The sequence below is a fragment of the Panulirus ornatus genome, chromosome 52 (assembly GCF_036320965.1).
Source record: "Panulirus ornatus isolate Po-2019 chromosome 52, ASM3632096v1, whole genome shotgun sequence".
In the NCBI taxonomy this organism is placed as follows: Eukaryota; Metazoa; Arthropoda; class Malacostraca; order Decapoda; family Palinuridae; genus Panulirus; species Panulirus ornatus.
This window is the reverse complement of record NC_092275.1, coordinates 6878684-6904630: the sequence shown is the minus strand read 5'-3', so window position 1 is coordinate 6904630 and position 25947 is coordinate 6878684. Positions and strand designations below refer to the sequence as shown.

Here is a 25947-nt window from a genome sequence, read left to right as displayed (position 1 = left end):
GTTTGCTGTGGCCACTTACTTGATGGGAGTTCCTGGAGGGAATGGACATAAGAGATAAACAGATTGATAGAACAGGAACATAAGATACAGCAAATGGATTATGAACTAAAGAAACTAAAGAATGAAAGAAAGAAAACCTTGAATGAAAACAGAAAGAAAGCACACAGAGAAGACAACATAAGTACCACTATATATAGCAACAATCACAGAGAAGGAAAAAGATAGTCCAGTTTGGAAGACTCAGAAAGAAGTTAAACAAGAAAAATAGCTAAAGCCAAGATACAGATATTAAGGACAGATGTCTCCATGCTTGTTTAATTTGTTTGTGGATTGGGTGGTTAGGGAGGTGAGAGCAAGAGTTTTGGAGAGGGGCAAGTAAGCAGTCTGTTGTGGATGAGAGGGCTTGGGAGGTGAGTCAGTTGTTGTTTGCTGATGATACACTGGTGGCTGATTTGGGTGAGAAACTGCAAAAGTTGATGACTGAGTTTGGTAAAGCGTGTGAAAGAAGAAAGATGAGAGTAAATTTGAACAAGAGCAAGTATATTAGGTTCAGTAGGGTTGAGGGACAAGTTAACTGGGAGGTGAGATTGAATGGAGAGAAACTGGAGGAACTGAAGGGTTCTAAATATCTGGGAGTGGATTTAGCAGTGGATGGAACCATGGAAGCAGAAGTGAGTCACAGGGTGGGGGAGGGGACAAAGGTTCTGTGAGTGTTGAAAAATGTGTGGAAGATGAGAACATTATCTCACAGAGCAAAAATGGGTATGTTTGAAGGAATAATGGTTCCAACAATGTTATATGGTTGTGAGGCATGGGCTATAGACAGGATTGTGCGAAGGAGGGTGGATGTGTTGAAAATGAAATGTTTGAGGACAGTATGTGGCGTGAGATGGTTTGATCAAGTAAGTATTGAAAGGGTAAGAGAGGTGTGATAATAAAAAGTGTGGTTGAGGGAGCAGAAGAGGGTGCATTCAAATGGTTTGGTCACATGGAGAGAATGACTGAGGAGAGATTGACAAAGAGGATATATGTGTGAGAGGTGGAGAAAATGAGGAGAAGCAGGAGACGAAATTGGAGGTGGAAGTATAGAGTGAAAAATATTTTGAGCGATTGACGCCTGAACATACAGGAGGGTGAAAGGTGTGCAAGGAATAAAGTGAATTGGAATGATGTGGTATACCGGGGTCGATGTGCTGTCAGTGGATTAAACTAGGGCATGTGAAGTGTCTGGGGTAAACCATGGAAAGTTTTGTGGGGCCTGGATGTGGAAAGGGAGCTGTGGTTTCGGTGCATTGCACATGACAGCTAGAGACTGATTGCGAATGAATGTGGCATTTGTTGTCTTTTCCTAGCACTACCTCAAGCGCATGCGGGGGAGGGGGGTGCCAATTTCATGTGTGGCGGGATGGCGACGGGAATGGATGAAGGCAGCAAGTATGGATATGTACATGTGTATGTATGTATATGTCTGTATATGTATATGGATGTATACGTTGAAATGCATAGGTATGTATATGTTAGTTATTTATTTTTGGCTTTGTCGCAGTCTCCCACATTAGCGAGGTAGCGCAAGGAAACAGACGAAAGAATGGCCTAACCCACCCACGTACACATGTATATATATACACGTCCACACACGCAAATATACATACCTATACATCTAAACGTATACATATATATACACACACAAACATATACCTACATACAAATGTACATAATTCATACTGTCTGCCTTTATTCATTCCCATCGCCAACCTACCACACATGAAATAACAACACCCTCCACCCACGTGTGCACAAGGTAGCGCTAGGAAAAGACAACAAAATCCACATTCGTTCACACTCAGTCTCTAGCTGTCATGTATAATGCACTGAAACCACAGCTCCCTTTCCACATCTAGGCCCCACAGAACTTTCCATGGTTTACCCCAGATGCTTCACATGCCCTGGTCCAATCCACTGACAGCACGTCGACCCCAGTATGCAACATCATTCCAATTCACTCTATTCCTTGCACGCCTTTCACACTCCTCCATGTTCAGGCCCTGATCACTCTAAATCTTTTTCACTCCATCTTTCCACCTCCAATTTGGTCTCCCACTTCTCCTCGTTCCCTCCACCTCTGACACATATATCCTCTTGGTCAATCTTTCCTCACTCATTCTCTCTATGGGACCAAACCCTTTCAAAACACCCTCTTCTGCTCTCTCAACCACACTCGCTTAACCTATTACTACTTACTCGATCAAACCACCTCACACCACATATTGTCATCAAACATCTCACTTCCAGCACATCCACCCTCCTCCGCACAACTCTATCTATAGCCCACGCCTTGTAACCATATAACATTGTTGGAACCACTATTCCTTCAAACATACCCATTTTGGCTTTCCGAGATAATGTTCTCGACTTCCACACATTCTTCAACGCTCCCAGAACTTTCGCCCCCTCCCCCACCCTAAGATTCACTTCCTCTTCCATGGTTCCATCCGCTGCCAGATCCACTCCCAGATATCTAAAACACTTTATTTCCTCCAGTTTTTCTCCATTCAAACTTACCTCCCAATTGACTTGTCCCTCAACCCTACTGTATCTAATAACCTTGCTCTCATTCACATTTACCCTCAGCTTTCTTCTTTCACACACTTTACCAAACTCAGTCACCAGCTTCTGCAGTTTCTCTCCTGAATCAGCCACCAGCGCTGTATCATCAGCGAACAACAACTGACTCACTTCCCAAGCTCTCTCATCCACAACAGACTGCATACTTGCCCCTCTTTCCGAAACTCTTGCATTCACCTCCCTAACAACCCCATCCATAAACAAATCAAACAATCATGGAGACATCACACACCCCTGCCACAAACCAACATTCAATGAGAACAAATCACTTTCCTCTCTTCCTATACGTACACAAGCCTTACATCCTCGATTAAAAACTTTTCACTGCTTCTAACAACTTACCCCCACACCGTATATTCTTAATACCTTCCACAGAGTATCTCTATCAACTCTATCATGTGCCTTCTCCAGATCCATAAATGCTACATACAAATCCATTTGCTTTTCTAAGTATTTCTCACATATATTCTTCAAAGCAAACACCTGATCCACACATCCTCTACCACTTCTGAAACCACACTGCTCTTCCCCAATCTGATGCTCTGTACATGCCTTCACCCTCTCAATCAATACCCTCCCATATAATTTGCCAGGAATACTCAACAAACTTATACCTCTGTAATTCGAGCACTCACTTTTACCCCCTTTGCCTTTGTACAATGGCACTATGCAAGCATTCCACCAATCCTCAGGCACCTCACCATGAGTCATACATACATTAAATAACCTTACCAACCAGTCAACAATACAGTCACCCCCATTTCTTAATAAATTCCACTGCAGTACCATCCAAACCCGCTACCTTGCCAGCTTTCATCTTTTGCAAAGCTTTTACTACCTCATCTCTGTTTACCAAATCATTCTCCCTAACCCTCTCACTTCACACACCACCTCGACCAAAACATCCTATATCTGCCACTATATCATCAAACACATTCAACAAACCTTCAAAATACTCACTCTATCTCCTTCTCACATCACCACTACTTGTTATCATCTCCCCATTAGCCCCCTTCACTGATGTTCCCATTTGTTCTCTTGTCTTACGCACTTTTTTACCTCCTTCCAAGACATCTTTTTATTCTCCCTAAAATCTAATGATACTCTCTCACCCCAACTCTCATTTGCCCTCTTTTTCACCTCTTGCACCTTTCTCTTGACCTCCTGTCTCTCTCTTTTATACATCTCCCACTCATTTGCATTATTTCCCTGCAAAAATTGTCCAAATGCCTCTCTCTTCTCTTTCACTAATAATCTTACTTCTTCATCCCACCACTCACTACCCTTTCTAATCTGCCCACCTCCCATGCTTCTCATGCCACAACCATCCTAGCCATCACTGCTTCCCCAAATACATCCCATTCCTCCCCTACTCCCCTTACGTCCTTAGTTCTCACCTTTTCCATTCTGTACTCAGTCTCTCCTGGTACTTCCTCACATAAGTCTCCTTCCCAAGCTCACTTACTCTCACCACTCTCTTCACCTCAACATTCTCTCTTCTTTTCTGAAAACCTCTACAAATCTTCACCTTCGCCTCCACAAGATAATGATCAGACATCCCTCCAGTTGCACCTCTCAGCACATTAACATCCAAAAGTCTCTCTTTCGCGTGCCTATCAATTAACACATAATCCAATAACGCTCTCTGGCCATCTCTCCTACTGACATACATTTACTTATGTATATCTCTCTTTTTAAACCACGTATTCCCAATCACTAGTCCTTTTTCAGCACATAAATCTACAAGCTCTTCACCATTTCCATTTACAACACTGAACCCCCCATGTATACCAATCATTCCCTCAACTGCCACATTACTCACCCTTGCATTCAAATCATCCATCACTATAACCCAGCCTCGTGCATCAAAACTACTAACACACTCACTCAGCTGCTCCCAAAAGACTTGCCTCTCATGATCTTTCTTCTCATGCCCAGATTCATATGCACCAATAATCACCCATCTCTCTCCATCCACTTTCAGTTTAACCCATATCAATCTAGAGTTTATTTTCTTACACTCTATTACATACTCCCACCACTCCTGTTTCAGGAGTAGTGCTACTCCTTCCCTTGCTCTTATACAGTGGCACTATATATTCAACCTGCCAATCCTTAGGGACCTCACCATGATCAATACATACAATGAAAATCCTTACAAACCAATCAACAACAGTCACCCCCTTTTCTAATAAATTCAACTGCAATACCATCCACTTTATTCACCTTGCCTCACTCTATCTTACTTAAAGCTTTCACTATCTCATATCTCTTCACTAAAACACTCTTCATGGCTCTCTCACTTCGCATGATAACCCAAACCAAGCACACCACATCTGCAACCCTATCATCCAACACATTCAATTATCCTTCAAAATACTCACTCTATCTCCCTCTCACTTCATTACTATGTGCTACCACTTCCCTTTTTGCCCTCCTACACTGCTATTTCTATTTGCTCTCTGGTTTTCTGCACATTATCAACTTCCTTTGAAAACACTGTATTCTCCCTTAAGTTTATGGATACTTGCTTATCCCAACTCTCATTTGCCCTCTTTTTCAACCCCCCGCACCTTCCTCTTGACCTCATGCCACTTTCTCTTAAACATCTCCAATCATTTGAACTCCCCTGAAAGTAACCTTAAACACCTGTTTTTTCTCTTTCACAAGCAATTTTAATTCTTCATTTCCATAGTTTATGATCACCTAATCATCCATACTTCAGCACAAATCAGCAAAAACAGGTGTCATAACTTAGTAAAGAATACCAAAATACCTCAAAGCTGGTTTCATTATCCAAAACAGGACTAAATCTGTTATTAATGTTGTCTGACCCTTGGCTCCTTCTCTTTACTTGGCTTCTGAAACACAAAAATTGAAAAATATCAAAAACTACATTCTCAGTCATGCTATGACTTAAAATTTGCCTGCACTTCAAACTTAAAAATAAACAAGTCATTGTATGGCATCTACTGAAAATTACTGAAGGACTCCTGCCTAAATATTGAGGCCCAAAAGGTTTCCTCATCAAACACCTTGGTCACCTTATGTTGATTAATCCAACATATATGCTAAAAATCTGGGTATACTGATCTTCCTCTTACACAAGTGAAGTCTGGGTATACTGATCTTCCTCTTACACAAGTGAAGTCTGGGTATACTGATCTTCCTCTTACACAAGTAAGGAGTTGAAACTGTGATACACTCTATACAGAAGTGAAGTCTGGATAAATACTTGACTTACCTCTACACACATGCAGGAGTTGCAAATACCTGGTGTGACATTAGCAATATGAAACAGGAGAGTTGTCATGTGAAATAATGAAAACAGGGTCTATGATCAAGAGAATCATAGAGGGAAGTATAAAAGTACTTCAGCTGACATCCAAGACTCTTCACATAGTGATGATATACAGTGCGGAACTCTAATCCAGGGCATGAATGGGATATCGGTAGTAATAAGATAAAGGGTTTGTCTTGTGAAAATGTAAGCAAATGGAAGGCATGTTAAATGTATAGTTGAAGGAGTGAAGATCTTAATATGCTTATATGTAGGAGAGAAGGTGGACTCTAAGTCCAAGGAGTGAGTTCTTAAAGTTGCCAGTGATTGCTCTGAGTGCTCAGCTTTGTGAGATATAGAATTCTGTTATGCCTACTTTTGAAAGGGTGAATGACCAGCTAGGTGAGACACAGATTTGAGTAAGAAAGAAGTTGTTTGTAGTGGATATCGAAGAATTATTTTGCTTGTCCAAAGCTAGTGTCAGTATGTGTTTTGAAGGTATTTAGTTTGTTTATGGCCTATGTGTTCATGCTAGTGGTGAGGGTAGTGAACATCAAAACAACACATTTGCAGTTTTGTTTAAGGGGACACTGATCATTCAGACTTACAGGAGGGTGCAGCATAAATTCACATCTGTCAGAGGTTAAAAAAGTGATGGTGCATTTCTGAGGGGATAAAGGCATTCAATTTTGGGCAAGCTAGGTTGTAACTGCAAGATACAGTGCTGTATTTGATTATCTATTTGTATTATACAGGGAGAGATTTTTCATTCTTGGGGTCCCTCTCTTGAACATTCTCTGTCATACAACTTTCTAAATTTCTGTATGCTGTCTGCATTAACCATGCCTTTTATCATTTTGTTCTATTCAACCAACCTTATGCAAAAGAAAGGACTTCATCACACATCTTTTAACAAGTTTGTTTGCTTGATTTCACATTACATTCTCTGGTTGTTCTAACCCTACATCTCTTGAAGAACTGTTCACTGTTTACCATCATTTATTTGTTTTAAAAACTTAAAGGTTGAGATCAAATCACCCCTCCATCTTCCCTCCTTAAAGCAAATTTAAAGCCTCTAACCTTTCTCTATACCTTAACTCTCATAATTGCCATGTCATCTGTCTGTTGCTCCTTGTGTACTGTCAGGGTGCTATGATATAATTGTGAGGTTAAATGCACATAACAGGAATTTCACAATGTATTATACATGGAATGAAGGGAAGTGATGCTGGAAGAGAACAAAGAGGGATGAAGAAAGTACTGCTCCCTTGTGGACTTCCCTGCAGAAAATGAAGTCACTATGAATGACTCTGATTAAGCAGCAAGTTATGATGACTAATTATTTCTTGTCCGTTTTGCAGAAAGGTATCACATATCTTTCGAGTGATGGTATGTAAGAAGACCATGTTAAATGTGTTTTTTTTTATGTCTATTTGCCACTAGCACCATGTGTGAGGGTGGTTGTGATTGGGTGAAGGATTGTATGTGTTGTGTGAGGATTATGTGAAGCGGAAGAGGAAGGATTTGGTTTAAAACCACATTCTGTGAGAGAGAAGGATATTTTGGTTGACTCTGCTGATGGTCAGAGTTTCAAGGACTTTGAATACTATGACAGCATTCATAAAGAGAAACAGGTGGATGGAAAGCTGGAAAGGTCTGGAGTTTATAAGGATGGGTATCATTTTGTCAAGTTTCCTGCTATCTGGGATAGTGTTGTGTAACCAGATGCTGCATATATCTGAAAGCCCTTGGGTTGCCACTGAGCTGGTAATTTATGCATAAGTCTGATATGTTGTTGAGGCTTGTTACAAGGAAGTTCTTTAAGGCTTCAGGATCCTCAACCTTGGCAAACAGCCAACCAAACTCCCATCCCACCACCTCCAAAAGTCAACCTTACCAACATTACTTTCTGCACACAAACACTGCATACAAAGTCTACCTGGCATCAGGCATACACTCAATGAACTTTTTCCTCTAACCATCTAATTGAGTTTCATCAGACCCATCTAACTCAAATAAGCTCCAAGACCATATAAACAAACTGCAAGAAAGCACAGTGGCTGGCCTGTACACAATACACAAAATGCCAACTCCAAAACTTTGCCACAGACAACTTCCCGTCCTTTGACCATGCCATTTCACATTTCAATAACATCAATAATCAAGGCAGCAAAAAACACATACTACAAGATCATAAAAAGCACTGTAACCCAAACTTACCCCGACAAGCCACAGACCTATGGAAAAAAAAATGTCCGTCAATACAGACAATAAAACATAACCAACTCTAAACAACACCATTACTAACCTAATTCCTGAAAAGCACAGCAAATTGGCACTCCTTCCTTTATAAAGTGAACTTCAAAACCAACACCAACCAACTCTAACTAACAAGAAAGAAAATCAGCATGTAAAACTTCCCAGCCCCACACATGAAGCACTTATAATCCAAACCAACAACATCCTTACTCCCAAAGAGCATCCATTCATACTCATGACATGCTACTAAAAAATCAGCAATAAACCAACCACACCCCTCAACAGAACATTAATTTACTCTAATATGATTACCTTACCCACTTTTCCATAAAAAAAAATCCTTAACATCCTACCCTACAAGCCCCTTGTATGAAGTTTCAGGTCAAGATGAAGGTGCAGGGGCTTAAAAAGTGGGCAAATAGAGAGAAAATAGAGAGAAAACTAGAGAACAAATAGGAACCTTGGTGAAGAAGGTAAATGGAAAAGTAGCAAAAGGAATAATGAGAAGAAGAGAGGGAGTTACCATTTTAAAGGATTGCTGAATGCGTCTCAAATTTTGTAACCTATGCTCTCAAATCCCTCCTATTCTCAGCAAGCATAATACTGAAAACACTGACACACACCAAGATGATCCAATAGGCACCACACAACTGCCCTCCCAAAATAGTCTTAGACATCACTTCAACAGACATACATCCACCTGAAACAAGGAAGCCAACTGCAAATGAGAACAACAGTGGAGGGAGCAGATAAGGTAGTTGTAACTATTAAAGAAAAATGAGGTGACTCAAAAGTTAAAGGACTGTTAAATATGTTAGTTGATAGATGAGCTGATATGATTTGTGGAATGTAAGGTGAGAAAATTCAGGCAAATAGTGTGGTGATAAGACAAGATAGTTAATGGTTTGCTGATGATGAAGTGTGGTAAAACAGTACACATTCTCAGGAAAGGGGATGACAGTGTTGTTGATTGGTTAGTCAGCTTATTCAGTGTTCTATATGTATACTTCCCTAGTCATCCCTTCCACACTAATCCTCTGCAAATGTCCAGACCATTTAAGTACATCCTCTTCAGCTCTTTCATACATTCTCCTCTTACTAGGGCACCTCTCTCTTACCCTGTCCTTCTTATTTGATCAACCCACCTCACATCACATTTCATTTCCAAAATATTCACCTAATCTTTTACATCTTTGCCTAAGGCCCCCATGTCTTGTATCCACATAGCACCAATGAGACTACCATACCATTAAACGTACCCATCTTTGATCTTAAATACAGCGACCTCTATTTCCACACATTCCTGAAGCACCCAAGGCCTTTGCCCCATCAACCTCTATATGTCCATATGTTTCACTTCAGCCCCTATTGTTTCATTCACTGTTATGTCCACTCACAAATATCTAAAACACTCCACTTCCTCCAAGTTCTCTCCATCCATGCTAGTACTTCAAGTGACCTGTCTCTTTTCACTGCTAAACATAATAACCTTCCCTGTATTCAGATTTACTCTCAACTTTCTCCTTCCCACACACTCCCAATAGGGGTTGAAGTGAAACATATGGACATATAGAGGGTGATGGGGCAAAGGCCATGGGAGCTTGAGGAATCTGTGGAAATAGAGGTCACTGTATTCAAAATCAAAGATGTTATGGTACAGTAATCTCGTCGGTACTATGTTGATACAAGACATGGGCCTTAGACAAAAATGTAAAAAAAATTTTTTTTTCACACTATTTGCCATTTCCCGCATCAGCGAGGTAACGTTAAGAACAAAGGACTGGGCCTTTGAGAGAAAATCCTCACCTGGCCCTCTTCTCTGTTACTTCTTTTGGAAAATCAAAAAAAAGAGAGGGGAGGATTTCCAGCCACCCGCTCCCTCCCCTTTTAGTCGCCTTCTACGACACGCAGGGAATATGTGGGAGTTATTCTTTCTCCCCTATCCCAAGGGATAATAAAAAAAAAAAAAAATGTAAAATACTAGGTGAATATTTTGGAAATGAAATGTGGTGTGAGGCGGGTTGATCAAATAAGATGGGCAGGGTAAGAGAGAAATGTCATAGTAAGAGGAGTATACATGAAAGAGCTGAAGAGGGTGTACTCAAATGGTCTGGACATTTGCAGAGGATAAGTGTGGAAGGGATGACAAGAAAGGTGTACATATAAGTAGAGGGAACGAGGAAAAGGGGAGAGGGTGGAATGAAAGATGCTTTGAAGGCTAGGGGGTCTGAACATGCAGGAGAGTGCAAGGCATGCATGAGATAAACAAGAATGAGCAATTTGGCAAACAGGGAACAACAAGCTGTCAAAGAAAGGAATCTGGGCATATGAAGTGGTCAAAAACTATGAAAACACGTGTAAGGCTTGGTCATGGATAGGGGTGTATTTGGTTCTGGTGCACTGTACATAAAAGTGGATGTGAATGAATGAAGCCATTTCTTGTTCCTGGTGCTACCTTATCCATGCAGGAAATGACGAACACAAAAACACTTACATACTAATGATGTTATAAATCTCAACATACGCACTGTAATGATGATGATACAAGATTTACAATTTGCTGTACAAACAACACTAATCCAATGACCCAAAATATAAAATGTTCCAAAAACTGGCTATTCTGGGTTAAAGGCCAAAGGCCAAAAATTATGCCAAAAAATGCTTAATAACAGTATCAAACTTTTAAAAAAATTCTGTTCAACCCAAGCAGGCAAAAATTAGATGAAAAAAAAATCTCTGTTCGACCCAAGCAGGCAAAAATTAATTGCATCAAAGTTAAGTGGGTCAGGAATCAATGTATAAGTGATACTGAAAACATGTTGAGTATGCAGTTTCATTCAACAGTGGCTATACAACAATGATACAACACTGTTTCTACAACAATGATATGGTGCTGTGTCAGTAAAATATCTATTTTGACTGGAACAATGATGATATTACTTTGTGAGTACAGCATTGGCGTGATGTTATATCCATGCTGTTCTGTACAGCATATCAATATTGTATCAATGTAATGTCATTGTCATATACCAATTTTTTAATAAATCAGTTTGTAAATTCAATAAGCATGACAGTTAAGGAGATCTAAACTACAACCCCTACATTATAAGCAAAAAAAAATATTGTTAAGTATCTAGCAGCCTTTTCTTTTACATCTAATACTTTATGAACATCTATAAATGTCAGGCTACAACTCAAACTGAAAAATCCAGAATACATGACTCAAGTCCCAGGCATGCCAGATTTGGAGTCACATACTTGTAGACAGCTATCAGTTCACAACAATTGAATGTGAAAATGAAACACTAAAAAACCAAAGACACAAAGGCTGAACTTTAGGGCAAATGAGAATTGGGATCAGTGGGTATCAGCAAACATTAGGGATAACAAGATGTTCTGGGATGATGTTAATAGTGTGACAAAAGCAAGAGTACACATGGGAACATCAGCGAAAAGGGTACATGGGAAAGTGGTAACACGCAGTTATGAGGTAAAGTGGAGATGTAGTGAGTACTTTGAAGGAAAGCTGAATGTGTTTGATGACAGAGTAGCAGATATAGGGTTTTTGAGTGAAGATATAAGAAGCGTTGATTTCCTTGCCTATGATGAAATGTAGGAAGGCAGCTGGAGTGGATGATATTGCAGTTTAATTTCTTATGAAAGGAGGCTAGGATTTTCAAGGTATGTATGGACCATGGTGAGGTCCCTGAGAACTGGCAGAATGCATGTATAATACCACTGTATAAAGGCAAGGACAAAGGTGAGTTTAAAAGCTTGCTGAGCATAGAAGTAAGTTGTATGGAAGAGTACTGATTAAGAGGGTAGTGGCAAGCACAGATCAACTTCAGGAGTGGTAAAAGATGTGTGGATCAGGTGTTCACTTTGAAGAATGTGTGTCAGAAATACTTAGAGAAACAGAATGATGTGTATGCATCAGTCACGGTGATGCCATCATGGCTGTTTAATTTGTTTAGGGATGGGGTTGTGAGAGAAGTAAATGCAAGGGTCTTGAAGAGATGGGCAGGTAAGCAATCTGTAGAGGGTAAGGGGGCCTGGGAAATGAGCCAGTTGTTGTTTGATGATGACATGGCACTGGTGGCAGATTCGAATGAGAAACTGCAGAAGTTGGTGTCTAAGTTTAGAAGAATGTTTAAAAGGAAAAAGTTGAGAGTAAGCATCAGTAAAACAAGGTTATTAGGCTTAGAAAAAAAGAGATGGTATAGCTGGGGTGTGAATCTGAAGAGAAAAATCAGAGGAAGTGAAATGTAGTAGATTCCTGGGAGTGGATATGGCAGCAAATTGAACAAGGTTATTAGGCTTAGAAAAAAAGAGATGGTATAGCTGGGGTGTGAATCTGAAGAGAAAAATCAGAGGAAGTGAAATGTAGTAGATTCCTGGGAGTGGATATGGCAGCAAATTGAACCAACTGGAACTATGGTAGTGGAAAAGAGTCATGAATAGGATGGTGAAGGGGGGAAGGTTTTGGAAGTACTGAGAAACATAGAAAGAGAGGTAATTGTCTGGGAGGGCAAAAATGGGCATGTTTCAAGGTAAAGTTGTCCAAACACTGCTGTGTGGATATAAGGCACAGGCTATAGATGAAAATGTATGGAAGAGGGTAGATGTATTGGAAATAAAATGTTTGAGGAAAATATGTGGTGTGAGGAGGGTTGACAGAGTAAGTAGTGATTAAATAAGATAGAAAAGTGATAATAATAAGAGTATGGTTGAGAGAGCTTATGAGGGAATGCTGAAGTGGTTTAGACAAAGAGAGAGAATCAACTAGGAGAGGTCAACAAAGAGAGATGGAAGACTAAACTGGTGATGGAAGGATTAAGTGAAACAAATTTGAGTGTTTGGGGCTCGATCATGCAGGAGGGTAAAATGCATGTATGGGATAGAGTGAACTGGAAACATGTGGTATACAGGGGTCAACATGCTGTCACTGGAACTGAGCCAGGGCATTTGAAGCAGGTGGGAGAAATCATGGAGAAGGCCATAGGGTGTGCCTAAGGATAGGAGGCTGTGATTCCAGTTCATTACACTTGAGAGCTAGAGAATGGATGTGACCAAATGAGGCCTTTTCTGTGTCTGTTTCTAGCACTAATACAGCAAATGATGAACAACTATACAAGAAAGGAAGATTAATAGATCAGGAGAAAGCTTATGATATGGCTGACAGAGATGCTTTGCTGAACGTGTTATAAATATAAGATGTGGGAAGAAACTTATCTGAAACAGTAAGTTTTTCAAGAGTAAGGCATGTGTGCGAGTAAGTAGAAAGGAGGATGAGTGGTTCCAGATACAGGTGGATCTGCAGCAATGGTTTGTGAGACCACCATGGATGTTTTATTTGCTTATGGGTTTGGTGGTGATGGATGTAAAAGCTGTATGCAGTGTGTAGGGAATGAGGGGGGCCTTGGAAGCAAGTCAGCTGTTGTTTCCTGATGATACAGCACTGGTGGCAGATTCAAATGAGAAACTGCTCTATAAGTTGGTGTCTGAGTTCAGGAGAGTATATGAAAGAAGAACACTGAGAGTAAATGCAAATTAAAGCAAGTTTATCAGGTTCAGCAGCACAATGAGACAGGTTAGTCGGGGTGTAAGTTTGAATGGGGAAGACATGGAGGAGGCGAAGTGTTTTAGATACCTGGGAGCAGACATGGCAGCAAAGAGAACCATGGTAGCAAAGGTAGGTCACAGGATGGGTGAAGGGGTCAAGGATTCTGGGAGGATTGAGGAAAGTATGAAAAGAAAGGTTGCTAACTGGGAGGGCAAAAATGGGGATGTTCGATGGTAAAAAATCTTGATGATTACTGGATACTAGGCATGGACTACTGATAAGAATGTATGGAAGATGGTGGATATATTGGAAATGAAATGCATGAGGACAATATGTAGTGTGAGAAGGGTCAATTGAGTAAGTAACACCAGGGTAAAAGAGAAGTTCAGCAATAAGAAGAATAAGGTTGACAGAGCTGAAGGGGGTATGCTGAAATGGTTTGGACGTATGAGAGGATGAGTATGGAGAGGTTGACAAAGAGGATTTATGTCACAAATGAGGGAAACTAGAAGACAGTGATGACAAAATTGGATATATAAGGATGAAGTGAAAAAGATTTGAAAAGAATTTTGAATGCTCAGGACCAGAACATGCAGGTCAGTTAAAGGCATCCACAGTGTAGAGAGAATTGGAGCAATGCAGCATACATGGGGTGACTTGCTGTCCATGGACACAACCAGGGAACATAAAACAGCCAGGGGACACCATAATAAGGTCTGTGGGATCTGGCTGTGAATAGGGACCTGATTACAAATGACATTTAGAGAATGGATGTGAGCAAATGAGGCCTTTTTTTTTTTTGTTTGTTTGTTCCTGGTGCTTCCTCATTAATGCAGGAAACCAAACAAGCATGAATGAAAAGTTTTACATCTGGATGACTATCCAAGCAGTATGTGACTTACTCAACTTATGGGTACCAGGATGGCGCACCATCTTGGGCACAAAAGTGACAATAAAAGTAAGTGAATGAGTCTTGAATTCAGTACATAAACTTGAATAATATACTTACCCCTTCCTTTTTTGAGGTACAATATCAAAGTCTGGGCCAGTTAAAGAAAGAGATGTAGAATCACCACCAATTGAGTCCCCTCTTGCATCTTCCACATTTGCATGAGATACTGGTGGTGGAGTAACTAAAAGGCTGTTGCTAGTTGACTGGATGTGATCTTGTACATCATCAAACTGGGTTGGTTGTGCTGAGCAAGCATCATTCATAATCTCTACACGAATTGGTTCACGATGTGAAGATCCAGGAAGGCTTTCAATGGGTGTGGTGTTTATTTCCATTACTGGGGAAAATGTGGTAAGGATTTCAGTAATGTATAGATTTGAAATGTTTGAGGACAATATTTGTCATGAGGTGGTTTGATCAAGTAAATAATAAAAGGGTAAGAGAGAGGTGTAGTAATATAAAAAGTGTGGATGATAGACCTGATACTAATTGGACATGTGGAAAGAATGAGTGAGGAGAGGTTGACAAAGAGGATACAAGTGTCAAATATGGAGGGAACATGGAGAAAGGGAACCCAAGTTGGAGATGGAGGGACAGAGTGAAAAAATTTTGAGTAACTGAGGCCTCAACATGTACAATGGTGAAAGGCATGCACAGGATAGACTGAATTGGAATGATATGGTATACAGGGGTCAACATGCTGTCAATGGACTGAACCAGGATATGTGAAACAGACAGGGGAAAACAAGGAAAGGTCCATGGGGTTCTGGTTGTGGATAAGGAGCTGTGGTTTCAGCGCATTACACATGACAGCTAAAGAATGGATGTGAATGAATGTGGCCTTTCTTTGTCTGTTCCTGCAAAGGCAGGAAACAGCAATAAACTATGAAAAAATAAAATTTTAATGCACATATGGTTTTAAGAGTATATGGTGAGGGAGGTAAGTTGCTAGAAGCAGTGAAAAGTTTTTACCATAGATGTAAGGCATGTGTACGAGAAGGAAGAGAGGAAAGTGATTGGTTCTCAGTGAATGTCGGTTTGCGGCAGGGGTGCGTGATGTCTCCATGGTTGTTAAAGTTTATGGATGGGGTGATTAGGGAGGTGAATGCAAGAGTTTTGGAGAGAGGGGCAAGTATGCAGTCTGTAGTAGATGAGAGGGCTTGGGAAGTGAGTCAGTTGTTGTTCGCTGATGATACAGTGCTGGTGGCTGATTCGGGTGAGAAACTGCAGAAGTTGGTGACTGACTTTGGTAAAGTGTGTGAAAGAAGAAAGTTGTGAGTAAATATGAATATGAACAAGGATATTAGGTTCAGTAGGGTTGAGGGACAAGTTAATTGGGAGGTAAGTTTGAATGGAGAAAAATGGAGGAAGTGAAGTGTTTTAGATATCTGGGAGTGGACTTAGCAGCAGATGGAACCATGGAAGCATTAGTGAGTCACAGGGTGGGGAAGGGGGCAAAGGTTCTGGGAGTGCTGAAAAATGTGTGGAAGGTGAGAACATTATCTCGAAGAGCAAAAAAGGATATGTTTGAAGGAATAGTGGTTCCAACAATGTTATATGGTTGCAAGACATGGGCTATAGATAGCGTTGTGTGGAGGAGGGTGGATGTGTTGGAAATCAAATGTTTGAGGACAATACGTGGTGTGAGGTGGTTTAATCGAGTAAGGAATGAAAGGGTAAGAGAAATGTGAGGTAATAAAAAGAGTGTGGTTGAGAGAGCAGAAGAGTGTATGTTGAAATCGTTTGGACACATGAGAGAATGAGAGAGGAAAGATTGACAAAGAGGATATATGCATCAGATGTGGAAGGAAGAAAGAGAAGCAGGAGACCAAATTGGAGGTGGAAGGATGGAGTGAAAAAGATCTTGTGTGATCGGGGCCTGAACATACAGGAGGGTGAAAGGCGTGCAAGGAATAGAGTGAATTGGAACGATGTGGTATACTGGGGTCGACGTACCATGGCATGTGAAGCGTCTGGGGTAAACCATGGAAAGGTCTGTGGGGCCCGGATGTGGAAAGGGAGCTGTGGTTTCAGTGCATTACATATGACAGCTAGAGACTGAGTATGAATGAATATGGCCTTTTTTGTCAGTTCCTGGTGCTGCCTCGCACCATGTGTGGTGGGGTGACAATGGAAATGGATGAAGGCAGCAAGTATGGATATGTACATGTGTATATATGTATATGTCTATAAATGTGTATGTATGTATACATTGAACTATATATGTATGTATATGTGCATGTGTGGGCATTTATGTATATACATGTATATGTGGGTGGATTGGGCCATTCCTCATGTTTCCTTGCACTACCTCGCTAACACAGGAGACAGCGGTTAAGTATAATAAAAAAATAATAAGATTCTTTACCATATTTCCAAGTAACAGATTACCTTTTCTTCAATTCTTACCAATTCCATTTCCAATATCAATTATAGACTGTATTGAAACTATCAAACATGAAAAGATCAGATCTGCCCATTACTTAATGGAAATTTTACCATGCTTCCATTTTGACACTGAATATGAAAAGAACTATTAATGATAAAGGCATATCAAGCCAGTACTTTATTATAAACTAACTTAGATAATCTGTATCTGAAACCACTTACACCTATACACTAACTCATCATTCCTGACATGGTGTGTAGATGAGGATATGAAGAGTAGGGTTGTGTTGAAACTAATGTGTTTGATAACAATATGTGATATGAGGTCGTTTGACAGTGTGTGTAATAAAAGGGTAAGAGATAGGTGCATTAATAAGAAGAGTGTGGTGGAGAGAGCTGATGAGGGTGTGCTAATATGGTTTGGAAATATGGAGAGAACAAATAGGATAATTGTGTCAAAAGTGGAAGGGTCAAAGAAATGGGACACCACTCTGGAGATAGAAGGAATGAGGACAAAGGATTTTGAGTGGTCAGGGACTGAACACACAGGATGGTGAAAGGCATGCATAGGACAAAGTGAACTGGCACAATGGTATAAAGGGGGGAGATGTGCTGTCATTGGACTGAACCAAAGCATATGAATTAGCCAAGGGAAACCAAGGAAAGGTCTTTGGGGCCTGGTTGTACATAGGGGGATGTGGTTTCAGTGCATCACACATGACTGCCAGAAAATGGATGTGGGTGAATGAGGCCTTCATCTGTTCCAGGCACTATGTCACTAATGTGAAAAACAGAAGACAAATATGGAAAAAAAGGAAACACAAATTTTGTCTTTCAAAACTGCGCTAACTACAAGGTGAACATTTTGCAATTTGAAAATGTGTCCCAACTCTCATGTGTCTGAATTGCTAAATGTTGAAACATCACTAGTCAGGGCAAAAGTGTCAGATAGGCAAGCATGTCCAACTTCTGTTCTGTAAAGGTTCACAGTTAAAGTACCTATTACATTATTCTCAAACATGGCTCTTTCTCAATCCATTTCTACAATACAGTACTGCACAATGCAACATTCTTTGGGGTGTGCCCTATTCCTAAAGTCATACCATTCTCCAAAGAATTGTACTGCATTTCCCTATTCTCTACCTGTTGCTTATCTACCTTACTACTACTTTACCTTTCCCTGCTAACCTAATTCCGTTTCCTCCCATCACTTCTGTTTATTTACTCAGCCTGCTCTCACTCTTTTTCTGAAAATTCATCTCTCTCGCTGGAAGAAAGATGTGGGTGCAGAGTTCTTCAGGGAATAGGTCAAGGAATGGTGTTCGTCATCATTCCTCAATATGAAGATCCTTTATACATGAAATGATTGAGGGACTTTCTTTACACTACATTTTGATCTTAATGCATGTAAAGCTGAAAGTTTTCATTTCTTTTGTAAAATGTTTGCTCAAGATACAAAAACATGGTAAACTAAATTCACTTAGTATGATGTATCCTAATATTTAACATAAAATCATTAGCAGACCCTTTATCTACACCGGTCTTCCTTGTTCTAAAGTCTTATTTGTTCTATTAATGCAGTGCAAATGTTTTAAGGTAGGAACAATATATGGATACATTTCTCCCTCAATCATACTAGAGTATACAACACATAATCTCTATTTCTGATGCAAATAACATTTCCTGCAAATAATGTATAGTGGTACATGAACTCTTCCTCAAACATTCTACTTACAAATCATAAAAAAATTCTGATGAAAGTAATGACTTACCAAATGGTTTATGGGTTGTGGTTAATGATGAACATGACCCATGGAGCTCATTTTGTAAATGACAGGTGCGAGACATCTGCTTTGATTTACCAATCACACCTAGTGACATACCCTATGTAAAAATACATTCATTAAAATCTGCCACAGTAAAATTAAGGGAAAAGTATTCTAATGTAATGCTCTATAGAGATAAGTCAGTTCTGAATGAATAGAGATTAGTTTCTGTGATGAATTGAGATTGGGAAGACTTATGCCTTTCAACCCACAAGGAAGATCAAATAAATGCATAATGAGTGTCAGTTACTTTGAGAGTCCCTTCCAAGATTTGAACAATTAGATCAGCACACAAAGTTTGCTGATAATGCTTCTATTTGAAATGCATGTCATAAGTAAAAACATATGATTACTTGCTTACAATTCCAAGGGCTTTCAATTTTATAAATGAAAAAGTGCTTTACAAAAATCTTTATCTCCTTAAAAACATTTTTTATTCCAGATACATATTTGGGAACGACTTGTGCTGCATTCTAGACAGCCAATCAAGACAGCTAATCAAAAGAGGCTATGTTATGCAAAATTCATGAGATACAGAGAGCCTATAACCCAGAGGGATAATTTCAACTGAAAGAGATATAAGTCCAGGACAAACTGCACACAAAAACGGTAGGGTCTCCACCAAATTGCATGTTATACCAACGATGGGATTGCTGCTGTCAAGGAATGTCAAAATATGGGAAACAAAAGGTCCCTTCGGTGGAAAGTTTTGTGGGGCCTGGGTTTGGAAAGGGAGCTGTGGTTTCGGTGCATTACACATGACAGCTAGAGACTGAGCATGAACGAATGTGGCTTTTTTTTTTTTTTTTTTTTTTTTTGTCTTTTCCAGGTGCTACTTCCACTGATGGTGATGGTGGTGATGGTGCTGGTGGGATGCTAATTCATGTGTCAGGATGGCGACGGGAATGGATGAAGGCAACAAGTATGAATATGTACATGTGTATATATGTCTGTGTATGTATATGTATATATACATTGAAATGTATATGTATGTATATATGCATGTATGCTAATTCATGTGTCAGGATGGAAACGGAAATGGATGAAGACAACAAGTATGAATATGTACATATGTATATAAGTATATGTCTGTGTATGTATGTGTATGTATACATTGAAATGTATATGTATGTATATATGCACATATGGGTGTTTATGTATATACATGTGTATGTGGGTGGGTTGGGCCATTCCTTGTCTGTTTCCTTGCACTACCTCACTGACATGGGAGACGGCAATTAAGTATAACAAAAATGAAATATAATAAAAATACTTATTTATCTATTATACTTAAACGCCGTCTCCCTCGTTAGCGAAGTAGCACAAGGAAGCAGACGAGGAATGGCCCAACCCATCCACATACACAGGTATATATGTAAACAGCCATACATGCATATATACATACATATACATTTCAATGTACATATACATATACGTACACAGACATATTCCCATTGCCACCCTGGGACACACGAAATAGCATCCCCCCCTCCAGTGAGGCGGTGCCAGGAACAGACTATTACCATGCTGCCTGTAAGTCTTCCAAATGCCAAAGCATAAGAGATGGAAATTTAACTAATCGTCCTGACATCAACTGGCACATGCTAATGAACTTCCTTCAAATCCAGACTTGTGGTCTTTAGCATTCCCTAAAGAAAATTTCTGCCACTTCAGGCATTCTCCTTTTAACTTTTCCTGTCTGTTTATTAAAATCAAAGATCCAGAACCATTAAAAAAAAAATGCAAAAAGTAAAGGTCATGCTGACCAACATCAAAAGCAAGTCTAGAGTCACCATTATACTGACAATGATGTGTCTTAAGCTAATCTGGTTCATGATACAACAAAGTTCCTAACCTTCATGTCATGGAAAACCCATGAATAAGAAGCAATGACACCATTCAACCTGAAGAAGACCACAGCCAAAAACTGAAAACACAATGTACCAATGTCATGCAACAATTATCTGGTCTAAACCAAACCATCAACCAAGTGCAACATTATGGGTAAAAGACTGTACAGTACCTCATTACAAAGTATATAAAAAACCTTGTCACCCAGCCATACATCGTCAAAGGCCTTACCTTTCAAAGCACCAGCACAAATCATTGTCTTCCACCATATATTTTCAAAGGCAATACAAAGGTAAGGTTTACTGTGGGTACAAGCATATGATACTCTAAGATTAAATCATTATACAACTGATTATTGAGACTTGCATTTCTAACAGCATGAACACCGAGAGAGATAAAGTAATAAAATGTATCTCTGAAAATGTATGGGGAGGCAGACAAGGTTTTCTACATATACAGTAGTACTTTGTCATTACTTTTTTGCCCTTGATTACCATCTGTAGTTGTCTGGGAATGGAACTGACATTACCATCTGTAGCTGTCTGGGAATGGAACTGACAATGTTCCATAAGTATTCTAGGTCCATAGGGTCTTGATCTAATAAATGAAGCAAGACTCTGATGAGGTGTAGCAGTAAACAGCCACCTGATCGCACATTCTGAACACTCAATGCACCTAGAAATCTCACTTGGATTTACATTTTCTTGTTTCCACACAAGAATTCAGGCTTTCTCCCCCTCACAAAGATAAGAGCCAACCATCTTGAAGCACAGGTGAAGAAAAACAGCACCCAGAAGTGAAATTACTGAGATAGAGTGGCAGCTAGGGAGAGAAAAGAAAGAGGATCCTTCCTTTAAGACAACCTAAGACACAATGAGGTGAGTTGCCAGTCCTCAAACCAATAGAAACACTAGTCTCAAAGACCATATGTACAAAGCTTTCACTTGAGTGTCATAAAACTTGGCAATGTAACCCATTTGAAAATATATGGGGGCAGACAATGCTTTCTGCAACCACTGTATCACCATATCTTGGCATCAAAAGCCTAATTCTGTGAATGACCATCAGTCGGCCTTATATGCTTTACGGCAGTCAAAATGGATGAATTCTCTTGGATGCATCTTATTTTGGGGTAAAATGGTGTTCTTAACCCCTACTAAACAAGTGCTCTCTTTGACACTCATTAGGGATAGTACACAGATGAGAAATGTGAGAGTAAATTAAGAAACAGTGTAAAGTGGTGGGTGGCCAAGAACAGTAATCACAGTCACTGGAAGTTTAAGCTATACATTACCAATACACAGTATAAGACAACAACAAAACAAGTGTACAGTGCATGAGAATTACAAAGACAAAGGAATTTTTTCTAAAGGAATAGTTTTCCAGTTTACCTGCTTGAAGTGTTTATTCTCTATCACAATAGATGTAATAGTTTTAATCTGTTGCAGTAAATCATCATTGCTCAACACTCTACTAAACGTTGCTGGGTAGTTCTTCAAACAATCCAACACTGAAATGAATGTAGGACCTTAAATTGATGATATATAAAAACAAAATTTCCAACACAATTCAGAGCATTCTAATCCATAAACAGAAACTTTATTCATAAAAAAAAGATATGGAGAGAAATCTTTCCCCTTAGTAAGTGATATGACAATCATACCCTTTTATTATCCATGTAAAAGTTGGCTCAATACTAGTACTAAATGGGACAAGAATATGGAGAAATCAGACTGCAAAACAAGCACAGCAGTATTTAACAAAAGTGTACATTACTGGAGATCTCATGATTTAATACATAAAATAATTCACAATTATATATATATCACAATGCTAAGTTATGAAAGTTTGACCAAAAACTAAAATCTAAAAGTGAAACAAACATACACTATGAATATTCAAAAGCCCTTAAATTTTATTCTTCCTCATCTCATTTACCTATTCAGTCATGTTGGCAAAAGTAAAGACTAAGAGCAGCTGAGTGTGAAATATTATCATCCATAAGGTGATACAAAATCTAGTAATCCCATTACTATTTATTCCCTGCCCTTAGCATCTACAGTCAAACAAATTAAGACTACTTTTAGATTAATGAACATAACTTTTTCAGAATCACTTAATAGAAACCAACTACAGTAGTATAACAAGGTCTAACAAACAGCCTGAATTATTGTCCTCTCATACAGAATTATGTTCCTTAATTTGGATTTGAATTATGCAAAAAAACAAAAATACATAAACCTAGAGGTGAGTTGTTTAATCCTATAACTATGAGATTATGAACAACTTTGGTAAAGCATAACTAATGTAAGGGTTGAGCAAAATAAATGACATTCAAAAATTTATTTATATTTTTTATTATACTTTGTCGCTGTCTCCCGCGTTTGCGAGGTAGCGCAAGGAAACAGACGAAAGAAATGGCCCAACCCCCCCCATACACATGTATATACATACGTCCACACACGCAAATATACATACCTACACAGCTTTCCATAGCTTACCCCAGACGCTTCACATGCCTTGATTCAATCCACTGACAGCACGTCAACCCCGGTATACCACATCGCTCCAATTCACTCTATTCCTTGCCCTCCTTTCACCCTCCTGCATGTTCAGGCCCAGATCACACAAAATCTTTTTCACTCCATCTTTCCACCTCCAATTTGGTCTCCCTCTTCTCCTTGTTCCCTCCACCTCCGACACATATATCCTCTTGGTCAATCTTTCCTCACTCATCCTCTCCATGTGCCCAAACCACTTCAAAACACCCTCTTCTGCTCTCTCAACCACGCTCTTTTTATTTCCACACATCTCTCTTACCCTTACGTTACTCACTCGATCAAACCACCTCACACCACACATTGTCCTCAAACATCTCATTTCCAGCACATCCATCCTCCTGCGCACAACTCTATCCATAGCCCACGCCTCGCAACCATACAACATTGTTGGAACCACTATTCCTTCAAACATACCCATTTTTGCTTTCCGAGATAATGTTCTCGACTTCCACACATTCTTCAAGGCCCCCAGAATTTTCGCCCCCTCCCCCACCCTATGATCCACTTCCGCTTCCATGGTTCCATCCGCTGCCAGATCCACTCCCAGATATCTAAAACACTTCACTTCCTCCAGTTTTTCTCCATTCAAACTCACCTCCCAATTGACTTGACCCTCAACCCTACTGTACCTAATAACCTTGCTCTTATTCACATTTACTCTTAACTTTCTTCTTCCACACACTTTACCAAACTCAGTCACCAGCTTCTGCAGTTTCTCACATGAATCAGCCACCAGCGCTGTATCATCAGCGAACAACAACTGACTCACTTCCCAAGCTCTCTCATCCCCAACAGACTTCATACTTGCCCCTCTTTCCAAAACTCTTGCATTTACCTCCCTAACAACCCCATCCATAAACAAATTAAACAACCATGGAGACATCACACACCCCTGCCGCAAAAAAATATCACAAATTAAATCTGATTCTCTGACTCTCAAGTATCCAATTATTCAAAATATCCTTAAAGATCCACCTAAAGCTGATAATGGTTCCAGTCATACTGGGGTTTGCATTACTAGATAAGGCCAAGATAAGTGAATTCAGTACAAACACAAATAGGTTTCCTTAGTAAAGGGGGATTCTGCTACCAGCCAAAGCCAAAGTTCTCCTTTAGATGAAAATTCTGTACTGAATAAAGTTTTCATACAACCATTAATAACAATATAAAATGTTTTCATACATCCATTAATAACAATCTAAAAACAAAATGAGTGTGTTAGTGGTTTTGATGCACGAGACCGGGTTATAGTGTTGGGTGATTTGAATGCAAAGGTGAGTAATGTGGCAGTTGAGGGAATAATTGGTATACATGGGGTGTTCAGTGTTGTAAATGGAAATGGTGAAGAGCTTGTAGATTTATGTGCTGAAAAAGGACTGATGATTGGGAATACCTGGTTTAAAAAGCGAGATATACATAAGTATACTTATGTAAGTAGGAGAGATGGCCAGAGAGCGTTATTGGATTACGTGTTAATTGACAGGCGCGCGAAAGAGAGACTTTTGGATGTTAATGTGCTGAGAGGTGCAACTGGAGGGATGTCTGATCATTATCTTGTGGAGGCTAAGGTGAAGATTTGTATGGGTTTTCAGAAAAGAAGAGTGAATGTTGGGGTGAAGAGGGTGGTGAGAGTAAGTGAGCTTGGGAAGGAGACTTGTGTGAGGAAGTACCAGGAGAGACTGAGTACAGAATGGAAAAAGGTGAGAACAATGGAAGTAAGGGGAGTGGGGGAGGAATGGGATGTATTTAGGGAATCAGTGATGGATTGCGCAAAAGATGCTTGTGGCATGAGAAGAGTGGGAGGTGGGTTGATTAGAAAGGGTAGTGAGTGGTGGGATGAAGAAGTAAGAGTATTAGTGAAAGAGAAGAGAGAGGCATTTGGACGATTTTTGCAGGGAAAAAATGAAATTGAGTGGGAGACGTATAAAAGAAAGAGACAGGAGGTCAAGAGAAAGGTGCAAGAGGTGAAAAAAAGGGCAAATGAGAGTTGGGGTGAGAGAGTATCATTAAATTTTAGGGAGAAGAAAAAGATGTTCTGGAAGGAGGTAAATAAAGTGCGTAAGACAAGGGAGCAAATGGGAACTTCAGTGAAGGGCGCAAATGGGGAGGTGATAATAAGTAGTGGTGATGTGAGAAGGAGATGGAGTGAGTATTTTGAAGGTTTGTTGAATGTGTTTGATGATAGAGTGGCAGATATAGGGTGTTTTGGTCGAGGTGGTGTGCAAAGTGCGAGGGTTAGGGAAAATGAGTTGGTAAACAGAGAAGAGGTAGTAAAAGCTTTGCGGAAGATGAAAGCCGGCAAGGCAGCAGGTTTGGATGGTATTGCAGTGGAATTTATTAAAAAAGGGGGTGACTGTATTGTTGACTGGTTGGTAAGGTTATTTAATGTATGTATGACTCATGGTGAGGTGCCTGAGGATTGGCGGAATGCGTGCATAGTGCCATTGTACAAAGGCAAAGGGGATAAGAGTGAGTGCTCAAATTACAGAGGTATAAGTTTGTTGAGTATTCCTGGCAAATTATATGGGAGGGTATTGATTGAGAGGGTGAAGGCATGTACAGAGCATCAGATTGGGGAAGAGCAGTGTGGTTTCAGAAGTGGTAGAGGATGTGTGGATCAGGTGTTTGCTTTGAAGAATGTA

At 39.8% G+C, this 25947-nt stretch overlaps 1 protein-coding gene across 2 annotated transcripts in view; it reads right to left on the bottom strand.

Moving 5' to 3' along the window:
- Positions 1-25947, bottom strand: part of LOC139765018 (uncharacterized) — a 160766-nt gene that overhangs the window by 110753 nt on the left and 24066 nt on the right. For both annotated transcript variants that reach the window (XM_071692092.1, XM_071692091.1), the window contains exons 3-6: positions 22136-22254; positions 18840-18951; positions 14737-15016; positions 5402-5486 (exon numbers count right to left, since the gene is read on the bottom strand). In XM_071692092.1, coding sequence (XP_071548193.1) covers positions 5402-5486; positions 14737-15016; positions 18840-18951; positions 22136-22254 — 596 coding nt within the window. The remainder of the gene's footprint in view (positions 1-5401; positions 5487-14736; positions 15017-18839; positions 18952-22135; positions 22255-25947) is intronic.